This window comes from Chrysemys picta, chromosome 4 (assembly GCF_011386835.1).
Source record: "Chrysemys picta bellii isolate R12L10 chromosome 4, ASM1138683v2, whole genome shotgun sequence".
Lineage (NCBI taxonomy): Eukaryota > Metazoa > Chordata > Testudines > Emydidae > Chrysemys > Chrysemys picta.
In genome coordinates this window covers 29,699,079-29,719,126 of record NC_088794.1, presented here as the reverse complement: position 1 = coordinate 29,719,126, position 20,048 = coordinate 29,699,079, and the positions used below count along the sequence as shown (strand labels likewise).

The 20,048-nt window shown below is 57.3% G+C and overlaps 1 protein-coding gene and 1 long non-coding RNA gene across 2 annotated transcripts in view; one reads left to right on the top strand and one right to left on the bottom strand.

Annotated features, from left to right (window-relative positions):
* PKP3 (plakophilin 3) overlaps nt 1–19,343 on the bottom strand; it is a 30,753-nt gene extending 11,410 nt beyond the window's left edge. The window contains exons 1-6 of the mRNA XM_024111623.3: nt 18,770–19,343; nt 7,062–7,153; nt 5,455–6,179; nt 4,622–4,745; nt 4,102–4,306; nt 227–401 (exon numbers count right to left, since the gene is read on the bottom strand). Coding sequence (XP_023967391.2) covers nt 227–401; nt 4,102–4,306; nt 4,622–4,745; nt 5,455–6,179; nt 7,062–7,153; nt 18,770–18,995 — 1,547 coding nt within the window. The 5' untranslated portion in view covers nt 18,996–19,343. The remainder of the gene's footprint in view (nt 1–226; nt 402–4,101; nt 4,307–4,621; nt 4,746–5,454; nt 6,180–7,061; nt 7,154–18,769) is intronic.
* On the top strand, nt 9,692–15,690 carry LOC122174854 (uncharacterized). The gene is made up of 3 exons (XR_006177216.2): nt 9,692–9,894; nt 12,047–12,119; nt 15,436–15,690. It is a non-coding gene; the product is annotated as an uncharacterized LOC122174854 (long non-coding RNA).
* Nucleotides 19,344–20,048: the final 705 nt, after the last annotated feature.

Sequence of the window (20,048 nt, the reverse complement as noted above, 5' to 3'; positions counted from 1 at the left end):
CTGACCCTGGCTGCTCCCCAGTTCGGGCCCTGCAGCATGAGGACTGGGGATACAGTGTCCTGCCCAGGGGGCATGCAGGCCTTGTTCATAACACTGAGGGCCAGAACCAATACCAGAACCAAGAAAGTCTCCATTGCTCTTGGCCCAGAGCTCCCCCAGCCCGTGTGGCTCAGTGGCCAGGGCGCAGGGAACACTCTCCATGCCCAGGGGCTGGCAGAGCTGGTACCTGAGGAGGCCTGTGGAGTTGTAGAAGATCTCCGCTTCTGAGGCGTTCTGCTGGATGATGGCAGCGCTGCCCGTGCCGGAGAGCGGGGTCAGGATCAAGTCGGTGAGTGGCTCCAGGGTGTCCCGAGCCAGCCGGTCCTTTAGGGTGTCGCTGGAGGAGAGATTCCACAGGATCCCTGCAGGCCGCAGAAAGCAGCACTTAGCCCCAGAGAGCATCCAAACGGGTTGAACTTCTGGGCCATTTGTACCGGGGTTCATGCTCTCCTTCCTCTGACAAGCCTGCTGGGCTAGCTGCCCCTTCCAGGCTGCCACTCTCGCTTCCCAGAGCACGGGGGCTGCCACTCTTAGCTCGCAAGGGGGCTCCAGCAGCAAGTGACCTTTGCCCCCCCCCCGAGTGCCTGAATCCCAGCAGGCAGCCTCTGATCCGCAGCCACGGGAGGAGGCAGGGCTCAGAGGACTCTTCCCATCCTACTGGAAGCTACTCGGAGCTCAGAAACCCCGATGCAGTGACTTGACTCCCACAATGGCAGGCATGCTGCACAAGCCACTGAGTTTTGCTGGCGTCATTCGTGGCCCTGCTCTGTGTGGATGGGCAGCCTCTCAGGGTGGGGTCTAATTATCTGGGGCTATTAGTCATCAGCCAGCTGCACACAGGCAGCCAAGGAAGGAGACCCGCTGCCCCCCAGTTCTGATGAGCCCAAGGAGTGGCACCGACAGACATAACTAGCAGGGGGAGTTGAGAGGAGACAGACACTATCTGAATCCAAGCTGTGCAGGGCCCTGTTCCAGCAGCTCCGATGCCAAACAAAGCCTCTGCACTAGGGCGTTGCTGCAAGAAACACACAGTTTGTTGGGGGTTCCTGAAATTCCCAGGAACTTGTCGGAGCAGGGCAGCCCCGCAGGCTTGGGCATGTGCCACCCGCTGCATTCCAGAGCTCACCAAATCCTCCCTTTCCCTCCCCTGCCACAGCAGCTCTCAGGATAGAGCAAAGCATCTTGCTATCCCACTAGGGGTAGCATCACGGCCTGGGACTCAGGGGACCTGGGTTCAATTCCTGGCTCTACCACAGACTCTCTCTGTGCCCCAGAGCAAGTCACTGAGTCACTCAGTGAGTCTGATCCCCATCTGTAAAATGAGGAGAACGCCTCCCAGGGCTCTTGTGAGACTAACTGACTGTGAGGCACTCAGCCACAGAGACTCCCTGCTGCCGAGCTTCCGCCCCCGCTGCATCTGATGCTTTAGCAACAATGGCCTAGATTCCCTCGCTGGTGTAAATTCACTGCAGTGGGGCTTTGATGATTTACACCCGCTGAGGACCCAGTTCTGATCTCCCCGGGAGGCAATGGGACCTGACAAGGAGGTGCCCCGCCTGCCAGGCACTCCCTGTGTGCAGGGCAAGCCAGCCCAGGGCTGAGCTATCTGGCGATTGCTCTCTCCATCCTCCAGCTGCATTGAGCTAAAACCACTTTCACAGACTCCATTACGCTTGTAATAGGCATTAAACCCTTCGCATCATCGCTCCTGGGCCCGGCTTTCCCATTAGCCCTGGTATTAGCTGAGACAATCAGAGCCTGGCGGGCAGGATTAGAAAGGGCCTTTGTAACAGAGGCAAATGTAATCTCTGCTCTTGGCCTCTCCCTCACAGCGCTACCTGCGATACACAAGCCAGGTGGAATCTGGCCCCTGGCCAGGGCCCAATCTCCCCCTCCACCATTCATCTCACTCCCTCTCTGCTCTCTCCAGTAGCAGCAGCCAGTCTGGGCAGGAGAAGCCTGCATCCCTCCCCCATCTCTATATCTGCCTCAGCTCCCCACTCTTATCAGCACGCTCCCCACCTAGGAGGCACTGGGGTGTAGCCCAGCCTGGATACATAAAAGGGACAGCATCCCTTCCCATTCCATCCAGGGCAGCCTGGATGACTGACTAGTCCCTCCTCCCACGGGCAGGGCAGGACAGTCTGAGCTACCCACCCACCCCAGGTTCCCTGCCTGGCCCCACAGTGATAAGATCACTGATTGGCTGTACAGTAACCCAGGCTGCCAGCTCCTGCGAGCAGGGTTCACGTGCCTGCTCTCCCTGGCACGCCCATGGGCCCTGACAGCGCGGTGTAGAACCAACCGTGCAGTGACACTGACCCCGGAGGAGTGAAGTTCAGCTCGAGGCTGGCTGGGGGAATTGAGCTCTAGGAACAGAGGGCTCCTGCGCTGGCAGGGTCATCTCTCCAGCTCTACCATCGCTCCCTGGCCTGCATCACAACTAGGCCATGTAACCAACGGGCCTCAGCACACTCCCGTCGAGTAACCTTTGCCCTATCAGCCCGTAAAGACAGCTGAGGTCACCTGCGGGGCCTGGCACAGCCATAGTTTAGCCTGGTACTTTCTAACGAGGGGGCTTATATGGCTCCATCACCGTAGTACCTCACAACACTTAATGTAGATATCCTCACAACACTCCTGCAATGTAGGGCCGTGCTATTAACCCCAATTTGGGGGTGGGGACCTGAGGCACAGAGACTATGGGCTAGAGTCACAAAGGTACTTAGGGGGCCTAGCTCCCACTGAAATACCTTTAAGGATCTGAATTGCCCAGGGTCACCCAGAAAGTCTGGGGCACAGCAGGGAATTGAACCCAGCTCTCCTGAGTGCTAAGCCAATGCTCTAACCACTAGGCCATCCCTTGCACTCCAACAGACACTCTTAATGCTCACTATTCAGGATTGCGCTTGTCAGGCCAGGAGAGGAGCCATGTGCATGCACCCTCAGAGGCTGCAGGGCCATTCCCTCTCCTGCCATTGCTTCTGGGCAACAGGGTTTAACAGCTTCTTATCTGAACCCTAAAGTAGAACTAGACAAAAGAGTTCCAACGTATTTGTTCCCCGTCTTTCATCAAAGTCAGAAAGTTTGGCCAAAAACAATTTTTTCATTGAAATGTCAACATTTGAAAAACGTCAACTAGCCCAACTTCAAACGCCTTCCTCTCCCAGTATCTACCCAGTCTAGTGCCACCTGATGGAGACCTGGTGTAACTACAACAGGAGCCGACGGGGGTGAAGAATGAGGTGGAAGACAAAGAAAGAGCTATTATGGCCGGTTTTGGCTGATCCCAACAGAATGTGCTATCACCCATACAACTGCCTGGGAACACCAATTGTCGTGAACGGGCTGTCAGGACTCTCAGGACAATCTCCTGTTTTAGATGCTCCCAACTTTGCTGAGCTGAAAGTTTCCAGGTTTGGCTCCACCCAAAGAGGGATTTTTTTCAAAGCTGGAGTGAGATCTCGTTAGCCTTTGCTGAGACATGGAACTTCCCTGTCATTAGTCTGAGCAAAGCTTTCCAATGGCTTTTGTGCTTGCACGTAAGTTCTCCAGCCAGCTGCTCCTCACTGAGGACTAGGGCCCTGTGCTGGCTGCAAAAGCAGCATGTACATAGAAGGTGGGAACACAAGGAGGGGCAGGGTTGAACAGGATCCTGAAATATAAAGGGAGCCAGCAGTGGGATCTGGGGAAGAAGGGGGCTGTGATTTTGCACTGGAGAGATAACAGGGGCAGGCGATGCAGTCTAGAAGATCTGGTGCTGGATTGGGACTCAGGAGACCTGGGTCCTATTCCCAACTCTGCCACTGGCCTGCTAGGTGACCTTGGGCAAGTCACTGCATCTCCCCATGCCTCAGTTTCCCCTCCCACCCTTTGTCCATTTAGACTGTAGTCTCATTGGGGCAGGGACTTACTATGTGTGTGTACAGCACCTGGCACAATGGGGCCCTGATCTCAGCTGGGCCCCCTAGGTGCTGCTGCAACACAAGCAGTTTAGCAGTAACCCCAACAGACTAGCTTCCCTTTCCCCGCTCAGCCCGGCGCTCCCTCCCATGTACTGACCCGTGACGTTCTTGCGCAGCTCGTCGTCCTGCTCGCGTAGCGTCCTCATCAGCTCGTAGATGCCGTTCTCCTCCACCAGCGCCAGCTTGTTCTCGGCATTGTCGTAGATGAGGTTGCGCATGGCGCCGGTGGCGTGGTGCTGCAACTCCTTGTTGGGGTGGTTGAAAAGCTTCACCAGCTTGGGCATGGCTTGGAGGCTGCGAGCCTGGAAGGGAGGCAGGGCGGCAGGTGAGAGGTGATGGGGCCTGTAGACCCAGGAGTCTGCCCAGGCCTAGCCCGCACTCATCGGAGGCTGCCCTTCCCACAATGCACACACCCCGCCATCAACCAGGCGGGGACGAGCAGGGCCCCGTGGAAGCCATCAGCGTCACAGCCTGGCTAGGAGCGGCCGCTGCAGAGTGGTGGGGCTGTATCCCCCCCAGCATGTTCTGTCAGCGCCTGAGTGCACAGCTGGGGCGTCCCTTTCCCAGCATGCCCTTGGCATCTGCCCCCAGGCACCCATCCTCGCCTCGCCCCTCACCTGCTTCTTGGCGTCACTGTCGCTGTAGCACTTGTGCTGGATGTAGGCAGCTCCCAGCACCTGCAGGTTGGGGTCACTGGCCATCAGGTATTTCACTGCTGATGGCAGGTCAATGTCGTCAAACCTGGAAACCAAGGGAGGATCAGGAGTGGCCACCACGCCCCCTCAGGGCTCCCTCCTGCCCACCTCACAGTGGGGCTCCACCACGTCCTGCATGCTCTGCCGAGGTGCCCACCAATTCGACCCATGTCACTCCTTCACCTGGCCCAGGACACAGGGTCGCCCATCTCTGGTCAAAGATGACGGCCAGGGCAGGACTTCTTCAGATCCCATCACACTGCTCCTAGCAGCCTGTAGGGGTCACTCCTGAGCAACATGTGCTATCCCTCCCATGCCCAGTGCGTCACGGCTATAGCACTGCAATCTGGAGCAATGCTAGCCCAGGAAGCAACAGGGCCCAGGGCAGTCCTTTGTGACAGCATCAGTACTGCTGCTCCAGCTCCCCTCTGCTTTGCCCCCACACCCTACGGATGACCAGGTGAGCTGCAGAATTTACCCGTCGCATGGGGCTGCATCAGGCAACAGGTCGATCACTTAGATGGAGGGATGGTCACGCCCCAAACCATCCACAATGCAGGAGACTACGGAAATGCACCAGGGAGGCAGACCCGGGAACCAGCAGAAGGGAGGCTATGCCTGGCCCAGAAGCCCAGCTCCCCTGGTCCCTCTTAGGAAGCTCGGCACGTTCCTTGATCCTTGTCAGGTCGGCTGGGAGCTTCACAGACCACCCCTGCCCACAAGCCCTGACTCCTGGCTACCCCCTGCACACTCACCCGCCGGAGTATGAGTGCTGGGTTGTCAGCGTGTTGTGCCCATTGTACATGTCGATGGCGCGCAGGTCCTGCAGGTGGTGGTTGGACTCAGCCAGGCTGCGCACAGAGGGGGCCCGGACGTTGCGCTCCATCATGCCCACATAGGAGCTCCCCACACCGGGCTGGGAGGCCGAGAGGCTGCTGAAAGAGCCAGTGCTCAGGCGGGAGCGGTTGTTGCTCTGGAAGCGCTGAAGGGTGCGCATGGCGGGCGCGCGGATGGTCCGGTTCTGAGGCACCTCCACGCTGTCCATCCAGTCGCCTGGCCCCTTCATCCCAGTGTTAGAGCCAGCACTCATCTGCCTCTCAAAGGTGTAGGATCTGGTGAAGTTGCCATTGCTTCTGCCTTTGTAGAGGGCCCCCGGGCTTACCTGCTCCGAGATCACGCTGTAGCGATCATCCATGCCCGCAGGGTTGCCCGGCCCGTCCGCCAGGTGCAGCGACCGCAACGACATGGTATCGAAGTTTGGCCGGGCTTGGTAGTTCCGCTCGTGAAAGGAATTAGGCCGCGCGGAGGTGCTGGCGGCCTGCGACAGGGTGTAGCTCATACGGTAGGCTGGGCCCTGGGGCACACCCCCGTTGCTGATGGTAGCCATCCTCTTGTGATGTGGGAGGTCCACAGCTGAGCGGGAGGACCAGCCGGTGGACTTGGTGGTGCTGTACCCATTCTGGGCTGGTGGCTGATACAGCTGAGGGAGAGGGGAGAAATGGGTCAGCAATGTCTCATTTCAATAGGAAACACACAGCATGTCTTGCTAACTTCTGGCCCAGCAAAGTGAGCGTGGGATCTGAGAATCAAGCTGGGGTCTTTTCCTCTCACCCCTCATCACCAGGAAGAGAAATTCTGCAGGCTCAGTTCCACCCTCAGTAATGCCCGTACAGCCTCCACGAAGGCCACTGAAAGCTAACGAGATTACAGTCATCTGACGCCCTTGGCTGAGACAGTGGGTTGGACAGGTGTACTGGGAGTCACCACTGGGCCTGCAGACCTTTTAGCACTGGAGGGGACGAGTGAAAGGGAACCAACCTGGCGTGACACTCAGATCCCAGCTGAGTTTGTTGGTTTTAAAAACACCATTTGACGCGGAGGCCTTGAGAGACCAAGGGAGAAACCCTGGCTCTAGTGAATGGGAATTTCACCACTGACTTCGGTGGAGCCAGGATTTCACCCACTAACCAAGGCGGCATGTTTGACAATGGTGCAGCGCAGAGCTGGCTCTGAGGCCTGCAGAGCTCTCTGACTGCCAAGTGTTCTTACTGCCTTATGGGAGCTTTGTCCACCACTACAGAACCTCGCCCCCCTCCCTCCACCCTGACTGGCGCCTGGGGGAAACGTACCCCCCACTACCATTATTAGGATCAAGTGCTTTCCCACGCCTGGCTTGGAACCCAGCCATCCACTGCCAGTGACTGGGCTTCCTAAGGGCTACAGGAAGAGAAGCAACTAGCTGATGACCTGATCTAGCATGCCGATGGCTGGGTTCCAGATACAATAGTGATGGGAGCCATATAATGACCCACCAGCCAGACCGACCTGTCTAGCCACACACTGCAGGTGAGCTGGTACTTACAGTGCCCTTGGTGTCTAAACCATTGGTCTGGGATCTGGAGCTGAAGGACTTCTGCAGGGTGTTGCTGTACTGGCCCTGGGAGGAGCTGCCACCTGCAGGACAGACAGACAGACAGTGTTCAGCAAAGCTAGAAATGTGCTATGTGGTTCTAAGCACAGCACTAGGGGCATGGGGACTGGGGCAGCCCTGGGCTGGGGCGTAAAGAGGGGATCACTACACGTGGATCTGAATACCCAGTGCTCTGATGGGGGGATGCTGCAATCTGGATTTGGTGACTGTCTGCAATCGGCTGAACTGCAGCCCTGGAGCCAAACACCCACACGCTGTGGTGGAGTCTGGCTTTGGCTCAGGAGCTTCGGAACGCTGCAGCCAGCTGGGACCCATCCCTGCTTGGTAGCCACAGGGAGGTTCCCACGTCATGGGGCAGGGCGCTATAGGGTGTAGGAGGTGTACGTAAAATACCCGCCAAGATCCCATCACGGTGCTGAGGGCTCAGCGTGGGCTGCCTCTAGTGCCTGGTGAATGAATGGCCTGCGTTAGTGGAGGGGAAGGTGGGAGCTGGTCATCTGCTGCACCTAAACCTGCCGAGCACGGGTTCGACACAGCTGCAGCACCGAGCCCTCACAGCACACAGCCGGCCCAGGAAAGCCCAGGAGCGCACCCAGGAGCGTGCAGGCCACACGGGGACGTGGCTGAGTGAATGAGGGATGCTCCACAAGTGGCAGGAGATTAGCTGACTGTGGGAGAATTCTCTGTCATGACCCACAGCAACTTCTTCTAAGTCAGCCCTGGGCTCCCCCAGCCCCCACATACCTCAGTCCTGACCTGTAGCATGCCTGGTAGTCCAGTCCTGGGCCCCACAGAGCCTTGCCTAGGGTTACCATATCTCATAAATAAAAAAAGAGGACCCTCCACGGGCCCTGGCCCCGCCCATTTCCCCACCCCTCGCCCCGCCCCAACTCCCCCCCTTCCCCCCCTAACTCCGCCCCCTCCTCCCTCCCACTCCCAGCCAGGGGGAAAGGGCTGCCCCAGTGCTACCGGCTTCAGGGTTTGCCGGGCAGCCCCCAGACCCTGCGCCCCCAGCCGGCGCTTCCCCAGCGCAGCTGGAGCCCGGGAGGGGAAGCGCCCAGCGGGGGGCGCAGGGTCTGGAGGCTGCCCAGCAAACCGTGAAGCCAGTAGCGCTCGGGCTTTGGGCAGCCCCTATGCCTCCGGACCCTGCGCCCCCAGCCGGGCACTTCCCCTCCCGGGCTCCGGCGGCGCAGGGTCCGGAGGCACGGGGGCTGCCCGAAGCCGGTAGTGCTCGTGCAGCCCGGCTCTTAAACAGAGCCGAAGAGGAGCAAAGCCTCCAGCCGCGGCGGCTCTGCTCCTCCCCGACTCTTCGGCTCTGTTTAAGAGCCGGGCTGCCCGAGCGCTACCGGCTTCGGGCAGCCCCCGTGCCTCCGGACCCTGCGCCGCCGGAGCCCGGGAGGGGAAGTGCCCGGCTAGGGGCGCAGGGTCTGGAGGCACGGGGGCTGCCCGAAGCCGGTAGCGCTCGGGCAGCCCGGCTCTTAAACAGAGCCGAAGAGTCGGGGAGGAGCAGAGCCGCCATTTTCCCGGACATGTTCGGCTTTTTGGCAATTCCCCCCGGACAGGGGTTTGAGTGCCGAAAAGCCGGACATGTCCGGGAAAAAGAGGACATATGGTAACCCTAGCTTTGCCCATGCACCCCTGTCCTGACATGCAGCCCCCCTCGTACCCCAGCACTGGGACCCACCCAGCTCTGATAATGCTCCCCAGTCTTGAGCTGCACCCCTCTGCTATTCCAGCCCTGGCGCCCCACGCAGATCTGCCAACACACCCCAGGTCTGTTCTACAGCCCCTCTGCTATCCCAGTCCCAGACCTGCACACAGTTCTGCCAGTGCATTCTCATGTTGCCCCATTCTACTCCCAACTATTCCAAACACAGGCCTCTCTAGAGCAGAGAGGAGGCGGTGCTGATGACGCAGACTGGTCTCTGCTGGGCCCAGGATAAAGCCGCTGAATGCTCTCACGTGTGACTCAAGGTAGGGAGGGCTGGAATTTCGCAAGGGGCGCATTTTGTTAATCTAAAAATGGCCCTTTTTTCTCTCCCATCCATGTTTTTTGTGAAATTTTTCACAACATTTTCCACAAACCATTTATTGCATTTTTTACCCAATATTTTTATTGGAAATTTTACCGACCATTTTCATTTCTCAGTTTCTATTTTTGAAAATGATTTTTTTTTAAATTGGAAATAATTTTTCAAAAGAAAAACCCTGTCATGTGCCTTACCCTCCCCCCCCATTCATTTCTTAACAAAGACAAACAAAATGCTAAAAGAATACAAGCGAAATAACAATGTTGGAAATGGCCGCTCACATTCCCCAAAACCTTTGGAACAACTGAAAAATGAGGGGAGTGCGGGGGGGGGGAGGGGGGAATGGTGGGTTTTGGTTTCTTGTTTTTTCTAGTTTCCAACCAGGTCCCAAGCTGGGGTAGGTCGAGGTAGCTCCACTGGGGTCAACGGTGCTAGACACCCTGAAGGAGCTGTGGCTGGCTGGGCTCCATTGAGGTCAGTGGGACTCTCCAGCTGAGGATCTCTGGCCAGACTGTGCAGGGAGGGAAAGGTTCGCCAAGCAGGCCTTGTTTACGCTGAACGGCTCACCGGGAAACTGAACTCTCCACTTCCCACCTGGTTTCCCCACCCCCTTTCCCAGCCAGACTTGCTCTTGTTAAGAGCGAGCCCATTTAACAGCGGCCTTAGGTACAAAGGGCCTTTAGAAGGCAACAGCTGACACGAGTCCTGGAGATCTGAAGGGAGGAGCCTAGCGGGTGAGTGGAGAGCAGTGCGGTGGAGAGGCTAGTGAGTAGGGAGACCAGATAGCAAGTGTGAAAAATCGGGATGGGGGTGGGGGGTAATAGGTGCCTATATAAGAAAAAGCTCCAAATATCGGGGCTGTCCCTATAAAATTGGGACATCTGGTCACCCTACTGGTGAGCAATTAGTTCACCATGGGAGACCTGTGCTGAGACCCAGCTGGGGTTACAAGTGGAATGTGTCCAACCAGCTTCAGTTCGACCCATGGCCAATATTTGCCCCTGCTACAAAATCAACAGCAGAGCTAAGAGCGGCTGGGGGTGTCTGCAGCATCTAAGCTCCCATTTAAAGTTAACTGAAGGCGGCAGTTTCTCTTCTCACTGACGCCATTGATGTCACTGGAGATCTCCCTGGTTTACTCTGGTGTCAGTGAGAGGAGAACCAGGCCCTTGCTCAGTTCTAGCCCTGGTGGTTGCCAAGAAACCCATCCCAGTTTAGCCAACGCTGGGTTAGCTCAGGCTGATGCCGTAGGTGGGAGGAGCCTCACTCTCGCTACCAAGAGGCTTGAGCTTAGGAAGCGAGATGTGGGAAGAGTCAGCCTAAACAAAGAGCTCTGTGTGGCTTGAAAGCTGGTCTTTCTCGCCAACTGCAGTTGGTCCAATCAAAGATATCACCTCCCCCACCTTGTCTCTCTCATATCCTGGGACCCACACGGCTATACTGCACTGCCTAAGGAAAGCCAGCTATCCGAACACCAAGCAGCCAGAACGCCATCAGCTTTCATTTGTGACGTCATCACCCCACTAGCTCACCAGTGGGCCAGAAAGTCGTCCAGGGTAGCCAAGAGCTGAATTTCTGCACGCTTAGCACCTTTCAAAATCCAGCCACTTCAGTTAGGGGCCTAACTGGGAGCTGAGTTGGGTTGACAAACTGTCTCATTCACTCCATGGAGAGAACTGATGGAGATGTGGAACGTACAGCAAAGCTCCCTCTCCTTTGATTGCTGTCCGGTTTAGCAGCTACACTCTCTCCCCTCCCGCCTCCGGGGAACATGGGGCTACTTGCCCCATTGACAATGTATACTGTGCAGTTGTAGCCCTCCCAGGATATTAGAGAGACAAGGCGGGCGAGGTAATATCTTTTATTGGACACTCAGAGCTGGGTGTAGCTCCGCAGCTTGCCTCTCTCCCCAACAGAGGTTAGTCCAATAAGAGCTATTACCTCCCGCAGTTTGTCTCTCTATTGACTTAACGACAGAGGTCAGCTCTTGAGTGTTTTCTAGCAACCTAGGAGATGCAGACAGGGAAGTGAAACCATGCCCATTGCTAGCGCTGAGAGGCGGGCCCAGCATTCTTTCACCATACTCCAGGTTGAGCGGGATAATTGCTAGTCCTTCTCAACTCTTGCTTACCCGAGACACTATCCATGCAGCACAGTGACTGGAGATCATGTAAGGAACAAGTTTTGGAGCTTACTTATTGACAGCTGGCCTGAAACACAAGTGGATTGGTAAAATGAAAGTGGGACTGGGTTCCCAAAGGCATTGTGCAATTTACTGCCATTCGTAAGATTACCGTCATTTGCATACTGATTTTCATGTCGGTCCTGCCTCTCCCCACTGCAAAATCCTCGCTTTGTGACTGGACAAACCATCCCAGCAGTTGGCACAATCGGCACCTCTCAGGAGAGGGCTGGGATAGTGGGGAGGCTGCAGGCCAGGACTGGGGTACGTTGGCAGAGCGCTGGGGTAGCCTGCACAGCACCTGGCTCCGTTCCCCCAGGCGAATGTTCTACTGCTTGGGAAAGCCAGGGGCTGACGGGAGCAGTTACAGCCTGGCCAACTTAGTGACTAACCCAACCGTGTCCATGTCTCCAAAGGGCTGGAGCCCAGGACCTTCTCAGTGGGCTCCTCCACCTGCCCCACAATACCCTGCCTGGGCCCTGCCACTATTCTCATGGCTGGGTTTGCCCCTTCAGCAGCAGGAAGCCTGGGAACAGAGAGGCCCTGAGAGGCTGCGTTGTATAAACACATTCCTCCTGCACGCTCAATTCCCGGGAATCAGCCTGCACAGGTTGGATGTCTGTTGGGATGAAGTAAAACCTGGGGGAAATCTGGCAGGAGGAAATGGAAACATACACGCTCCAATCTCTTGCAATCCCTGGCAGGATCAAACAAGCCATGGAAGCCCTGTCACATGCACTGATATTTGGGGCAGCCGAACAGCTCACTCCACCTCAGGTGAGCCTCTCCTGGGAACCCTTGTGTGGGGGGCTTATTGTCTGTGGGGTAGGACGGCTCCATTTGAGCTCAGAGCTTTCCACAGCCTCTTCCTCTCGTGCGGGCAGGACCGTGAGGAGATGTTCCACTTACCAATGTTCCTGTCCCTTGCCCCAGCTCCCCAGTGCGTGATCAGGGAGGAAGCCCAGTAGCTGGCCTCTCTCAAACCCCATCCCCAGGCCTGCTGGCCAGCCAGCATGGGTGGGATGCGAGAGATCACTGTGTCTACAAGGAGACAAAGCCAGAGCAGCCACACTGCACTGACAGACACAATCCCAGGAGAGACAATGCCAGAGACATCTGCCCAGCGTGATCCTGCAGCTCCTGGAGGCATCACAGCAGACAGGGCTGAACTGGCCCGTTAGAGGGGGCCTAGCTTTGGGCTGGGAACGGCTACAGCAAGGGTCCTTGCACCAGGTCCTGCGGTAAATTGGCACAAAGGTCTGGGGGCTTCCAGCACCTACAGCCCAACCTCCATCTCAGAGGCAGAGCAGAGACAAGGGATGGGAGCAGGCTCACGACTGTCTGTCTTCTCCTTGACTCTGCTGGCCAGGTGACCCCTCAGGAGTTCCTGACCCATAAGCCGCCAGAGGGCCATGCTAGTGCTAAGAAGATCCTGCCAAGTGGCAGCTGGTGAGGAAGATCACAGCCCCATGCTGGGCCCTAGCCACGGCTCAGCTGTGGCATAACTCCAAGGGCAGGCTCTCCGAGAGGCACACACTAGCCCTGCTCGGCTGACTTGCTGGTCGCTGGAGTTTGGGGCAGGAGGGAAAAGGCCTGAATGAGTTAGCGCCTGAGGGGGTGGGGCACCATCGGGACATTTTCCCTTATCAGTGAGTACACAGAGTAACTGATAATGCCAGGGACCCAGCTCTGTGGGGGTAAACGGGGACCCTGAGGCCAGGAGATGGAGCCCCGGCTGCCCCTAGAAGCTGGGAATGGAAATCCTGGCACTGGAAACATAAGAACATAAGAATGGCCATACTGGGTCAGAACAAAGGTCCATCTAGCCCAGTATCCTGTCTTCAGACAATAGTCAATGCCAGGTGCCCCAGAGGTAATGAACAGAACAAGTAATCATCAAGTGATCCATCCCCTGTCGCCCATTCTCAGCTTCTGGCAAACAGAGGCTAGGGACACCATCCCTGCCCATCCTGGCTAATAGCCATTGATAGATCTATCCTCCATGAACTTATCTAGTTCTTTTTTTAACCCTGTTATAGCCTTGGCCTTTACAACATCCTCTGGCAAGGAGTTCCACAGGTTGACTGTCCGTTGTGTGAAGAAAATACTTCCTTTTGTTTGTTTGAAACCTGCTGCCTATTCATTTCATTGGGTGACTCCTAGTCCTTGTTATGAGGAGTAAATAATTCCTTATTTACTTTCTCCACACCAGTCATGATTTTATAGACCTCTAGCATATCCCACCTCAATCCTCTCTTTTCCAAGCTGAAAAGACCCATTTTTCTTAATCTCTCCTCACATGGAACCTCTTCCATACCACTAATCATTTTTGTTGCTCTTTTCTATACCTTTTCCAATCCCAATATATCTTTTTTGAAATGGGACGACCACATCGACACATGTGTCCAACACCCGGGGCCCTGCTCCTGACATAGCCCTGTGCATGCTGCTGGGATACACTCAGAATACAGAAATCATCCTACTAACCTGGCAGACTCCCACCACTTCCTGTGGGGAATGAGAACACCCCCCCAGCTCCCCCAGCGCGTACCCCCAGTCACAGCACATGCATGACTGAGAGGCACCACGTGTCAGGGAGTCCAGAGTTCTCAGGGCAGCCACCCACTAGCCAGGGCAACAGGCACCCCTGGCCACGTTTGCCCTGCGTTGTTTCCCAGTGTCATTTCCCTCCACTGTTAGGGATTAAATACGACTGGTGCCTTCACCTCTCCCGCCTGGCAAGCTTGAGTGTGGCTCAGGCTCTGCATCTGTACCACGCAAGGAGATTCCTGCACTACAGGGAGAACATGCCACCCTCTGAACACAGCTCAAGGGCCACCCCTTGGAACAGAGAAGAGTGGAGAGGGCCCAGAATGGTAACAGCAGAGGGTTAGCGTTGAGATGCATGGGCAGCGCTTGGAGTGGGGGGTGGGGCAGCACTGAAATAGGAGGGGGGCTGTAGGTCAGGACAGGGGTGCATGGCAGTGTCAGGTAGGTTGCAGGACTGGGATAGCAGCGGGGCTGTAGGTCAGGACTGGGGTGCATGGCAGTCGGGTGGGTCCCAGGGCTAGGATGGCAGAGGGGCTGTAGGTCAGGACTGGGGTACATGGCAGAGTCGGGTGGGTCCCAGGGCTGGAACAGGAGGCATTGCTACCAAGTGGCACGGAGTTGCAGTCTAGTGCTTCCCTCTCACTCCAACTCCTGCCATGTGGGGTGGACAGACGGCACTACACGTGACTCAGACTCACTGCTCTTGGCTGTCTGGAATCCTGCCTGCCCCTCTTAGCTTCCCCAGCTCCCTCCCTGTCTAGGTGGCTGCTTCTCTGGGCAGACCCAGCCCCCTGTCATTTACCTGCCTGCCCCAGCCACGCCCTCGCGCGCGGCCAGCAGTGCAGGTTAACTCCTGAGTGTATGACAAAGTTCAGTGAACACAATACACCCGGGGAGAAGAGGTGGGTGCACAGGGGCCTTCCCTCTGCTCCCCACACTCTATCCCAGCTCCAGCACCCCCTCAGTCCTGGGTGGTGATGGGAAGGGTGGGGCGTGGCGGGAATGCCTGTCTCCCACGAGAGCCTGTAGCATGCCCAGCTCCATGCCAGAGCCCAGCCTCAGGGACTGGATTCCATGGCAGGATGGAGGCCGGGGCTGGGCCCAGACAGGTGGATAGCATTGATCAGACAGGTCGGTATCTCGGGGGTGAGGCCCAGTAACTTCACTGGCTGCAGGTCGCGGCACCGTCTGCCCTGCTGGGACACATGACACTTGGCTTTCAGGGTAGGGAGAATCAAGAGGGCTGTGCGCTGCATTGGGTCTGCAAAACAGCCGCTCTGGGGGGTTTCCATGGCTGGGAGCTCCGGCTACAGCAGGGGCAGGCAGGTAGCAAGCTGTCACCTCGGAAGAGGGGCAGAGGAAGGAGAGGTGCATTTCCATGCCTCCCTTCAACCCCCATAGCAATGGCCCCGGCTCTGTGCTTAATTTGTGCCTCAGCCCCGGCACCTCCAGGCCTGGCAGTTCACAGCCCCGGCACCTCTGCGTGCTGCATCAGTCAGGAATGTAAAAAGATTGCTTGACCCTGACCCCTCTTTAATTACAGATTAAACCTGCCCTGGATCCCATCCAAGCCAGCGATTTCCTCCTCACGCGCAACACTTCCTATCTTAGCTGAATGCAGCCCGGCCACCAGCTCTGATTTCTTCTGATCACCAGCTGCCAGCCCTCGCTGGGGGCACAGCTCTTCTGCCTGCTCCCGGGGGGGAGGGGCTCCGCAACCTCCTTTGCTCTGCCTGCCTTTTCTGTGCCTCTCCTCAGCTTGTACTTTCCTTTGTTCTAGCTCCCTTCCCCACATTAAACAAACAGAAAATAACAACCTGTGGCTTTTTCTGTACCTGTTCCCAACCTTCCCCTTCTACATGCTCAGTAACTGCTTTGGTCCATCAGCCCCACCCCACCCCTCAATCTGTTTCACCCCAGCTGCAGACTCTGTGTCAACAAAGGCAGAGAAGAGGCAGCCTAATGGTTCTGTTGGGCAGTCCCCTTGAGGGGCAGGCAGGCAGGCTGTGGTGCTGGCCCCAGTGCCAGGAAGGAGCTGGGGGGAGCATTCCCGGGGTCTGGCTGCAGGAAGGCGGTGGCGTGGCACTGAAAACACGCCTTTCACCTAAGCCCCAGCACTGGCACACAGGAATCACACTCATCTCCTGGCCTGTCTCCTTGGGAGTGAGAACAGGGGAAGAGTTTAAGAATAAGGCCTTTGTGTCTCAGCCTGGAGTCAGGGAGCTCAAGTCCCTAGGGGGTTCCCGCCGTGTGGTGCTAGTCACAGTAGCGAGATTAGGGGCAACAGTCTCTTTTAGTGAGTGGAGACAGGCAGCCTCGGAGAATGCCTGTCAGGCTGCAGGAAAGCAGCTCTTGGGCTAGGACAAAATTCCAGGGCAGGGTGAGGGTGCAGCGCTCAGGATTAGATTGGGACGGAAAGAGATCAAAGGAAGGAGAAGCCACAAAGGCAGCTCCAGGTGTGCGTGGGAACTGCTCGGCTGCTGGTGCTCATATCCTGGCAGTTCGGGGAGATACACCCTTTGCCTTTCTCCACTGCCTTCCCCACCCAGCAGCCTCAGAGCACGTCACAGGCATTAATCAAGTCAGCCTGATAGAGGGTTTGTGCAACACCTACAATGGGGCCCTGATCCATGACGTGGGGTCCTGGGAGCTACCACACACACATAATAAACACCACCGCCCCAGGAGGCAATTGGCATTGGACAGGTGCGGAACCGATGCACAGCGAGGCTAAGGAACTTCCCTAGGTCAGGCAGGAAATCCATGGCAGAGTCTGGATGAGAACCGATGGACCTGAGCCACCACTGGCCTGCACCAGTGGGCAGTGAGCGTGACACTCTCTGATTCTGAGGGGGTAGCTTTTTACACCCAACTTGCACTAGTGTGAACGACTGCTGGGGTCCGTCCCAGGCCTCCCCACTTACAGTCCTGGGCTGTAACAAGCCATCCTCCCCCCAGGAGAAAGGCGCAAGGGTCTTGAGGGACAGGAGGTCAGCTCCCTTCAGCCCCTCAAACACACACTCTCTAAACACGGTGACATTAAATGAAATAGCTACTAAATGCTTCACCGTCACACATCCATAATAGACAGAAACCTCTTGGGTCTGTCATCCCACGTCCAGTCTGCCGGGTGCTGTAGGGACTGTGACTGGGGGGAGTTAGGGATCGTGCACCGGGGTCAGAGATCGGCTAGTACACGAGACCCTTCGCTGGGGGCGTGGGAGCAGCACCTCGGCAACGTTCCATGGGGCAGTGATAAACTAGATGCATGGAGTGAGCGGGGGCTCCGCCAGCTCAGAGGCAGCCGTGCAATGCCAGAGCAAGTAAACAAACAGGTCTCCCCCAAGCCAGTATTTGAAACCCACCACAGTCCTGATCCCTGCTGACATCTGCTGGATTGTGGCTACTGGCATAGCTCCATTGCACCTGTGGGGGGGGGGGGGCATCCTCTCCCCACCCCCAGCTTACAGTCTGTGCCCCAAATCCAGACATCCTAGCAAGTAAAAGCAAGCGGTACAAACGTGTCCAGGGGGCACCTGGCTTGTATGTTACAGAACCGGGGGGGGGCGGAGGGGAGGGGGCATTCCGAGCAGCACGTGGGCTCGGCAGCTTGCACGCGAGGCCTTGTCTCCAAATGATTTGAGAGGCTCATAGGCAGCTAGGGGGGTTCTGGAGTGGAGACCCACTGCCCGGCTGGAGGAGCCGGGGCTGTGTCTTCCATGTACGGACGGGAGGGGGGGCAGAAACTTCCCCCATGGGGAAAAATATGAAATTTTATACGTTTGCAAAAAACAAATCCCCACCCCTGAAAAGCGAATGCTGGGAGTTTCCCCAGGCCTAGCTCACAAGTGCCGCTGGCAAGTTCTCCCCCAGAGCGTTGAGGCCCAGGCGCCCTAGCAGACCTGGGGAAAGATAAACACACTCCCGTCCCTTGCCTCATTCTCAGGCCTCACCCCGCCCCAGAAAAAGAGAGAAAGGAAAATGGGGAAGGGCTGGGCTCTGGGTGTGCTGGGCTGTCAGGCGTGGAAGGCCAGCCCTAGCGTGCAACCAGGAGAGGGCTGTTGCAAAACAGAGACACTGGAACTCCCAGCAATGCAATAAACAGGGAGTGCTGGAAAGCCCGGGCTGGATTATTCAGGGAAGGAGCCAACAACAGGTGGGAGCCCCTTGCTTTGTTACTTTCTCTTGTGCTGGTGATACCCACAGGGGGAGCTGGCCCCGTCAGACAGTGGGGCACGGTTCACCCCCTTCCTGCCCAGTCTGCCCCACATGGACCCATTCCTTGGCCTCTAGGGCCCTGGCTGGAGCCCCGATGGGTTCTGCCCCCCCCCATTTCCCCAGGGAGATTCCCCCAAGTTCGAGCTCCCTCCACGCAGTGTGGGCTGCGATTCTCCCCCATTAAACCTGCTGCACAGACCCGTAGAGAGAGAGCAAATGTATGGCACAAACAACACCCGCCAGCCTGGGAAGGCCAGGTCACCTGTCTCAGAGGCAGAGCTCCCATTAACACAGCAAGGAGAGCAGCGCCTTCCCACGCAGGAGCTCAGCACGAGTCAAACACGTTGGCCAGTTGAACCTCCAACACCCCCCACCCACCCCCAAGGACAGGGAACGATCATTATCCCTATTGTACAGATGAGGAAACAGAGGCAAAGGATAGCAAAAGTGACTCGCCTGCAGTCACAGAGCTGAGCAAAGCTTGCCTCCCAGTCCCCACCCCCTGTATAATCCCATCCCCAGCAGAGGTGACAGATGAGAGGGGCTGGAGCCCTGCCCCCAAAGCCAGCAGTCCGGCCCCTTAGCATAGCTAGCTTTGGAGGGCACTGCGTCCTCGTCTGTGAAGCCTGTCACGCTGCCAGTGCGCCCCCCCCCCTTACCTTTGTCCTCGACGTAGTCGAGCCCAGGTCCGTTTGTCCTGGGGATGGAGCCGCTCTTCTGCAGCATCCTCATGCGGACCTGCTCCTGCACCCGGGCGCTCTTCAGCAGCTCCGCGTCGGGCGCTTCCTTGCTTTTCCTGCCCAGCTGCTGGTCCGAGGGCAGTGCCAGGGAGCTCACGCCGGCCTCCGGCTGCAAAGCCGAAAAGAAGAAGTTATTCTCCTGCATGGCTCCTGTCCCGGCCAGGCGGGGAGTGTGGCTCCGTCTGTCCCAGGGCCCTGGCTCTGCCAGGGAAAGGTCCCACTGTTGCTAACACCAGTTCCAGTTCCTCTGTCCGTCTGAGCCCAAGGCCAAGCTGAGACGCCAGGGAGCTGAGGGTCTGCAGCAGGAGTGCAGGGTGGGGACGGCTGCCAGATCCTGCCTCGGCCCTGGCTGGGGAGTCAGTCTGAGCTGCTCTGGGGAGACGGCACTGGGTGCCCCCGGCCCACACCACCCCTATCCTCGCACAAGTGCTGGCTTCCTGGGATGGGACTCTGCCACTCTGAGACACGGTTACACCCCTCTGCCTAGCCACTGACATCACCAAAGAGGCCGGCTTTCAGGCAGAGCAGGTCAGCCAGTTCCACCTTAAGCAGGTGAGGCCTTTGGCGGGGCCTGGCTTCCTCAGCTTTAAGGTGGAATTGCAGGGATGCACAACCAGCCCCTGCCCTGCCACACCTTGTCACAGAGTAAACTAGCACAGGCAATTACTGGAGTCGCCACCCAATGCCTCAGGGGCCAGGGCAGCCAGGAGGATTGTGGGGATGCTGGCTCCCTCCTCCCACCCAGACTGCGTGGGTAGCTAAGTGGTCCTGCTGCCCGTGGCCTGATGTGACAGCACCAGGAAAGGCTGAATGCAGAGACGCTGCGCCATAAAACCCAGATCGACCATCTTGCCCTGGCCAACCCAGCCTTGGTCACGGCAGCAGCCTCCAGGCTTGGGAAGGATTAGCACTGCAAGCCAGAGACTCAGATATGCAGCCAGCATTGGGGGCCAGGGCAGGAGCTGTTGCTGCTCAGGAGCTGGGGTAGTCAGGGGCAGGGCCGGCTTTAGGAAGTGTGGGGCCCGATTCGAACAGTTTTGACAGGGCCCCCACAGGGATGACTAAAAAAAAAAAAACCCGTAAAAAAAACCCACGTGGGGCTTGTACTCACTGGGCGGCGCTCCTAGACTTTGTTGGCGGTTCCTTCACTCGCTCCGGGTCTTTGGCGGCACTGAAGGACCTGCCACCAAAGTGCCGC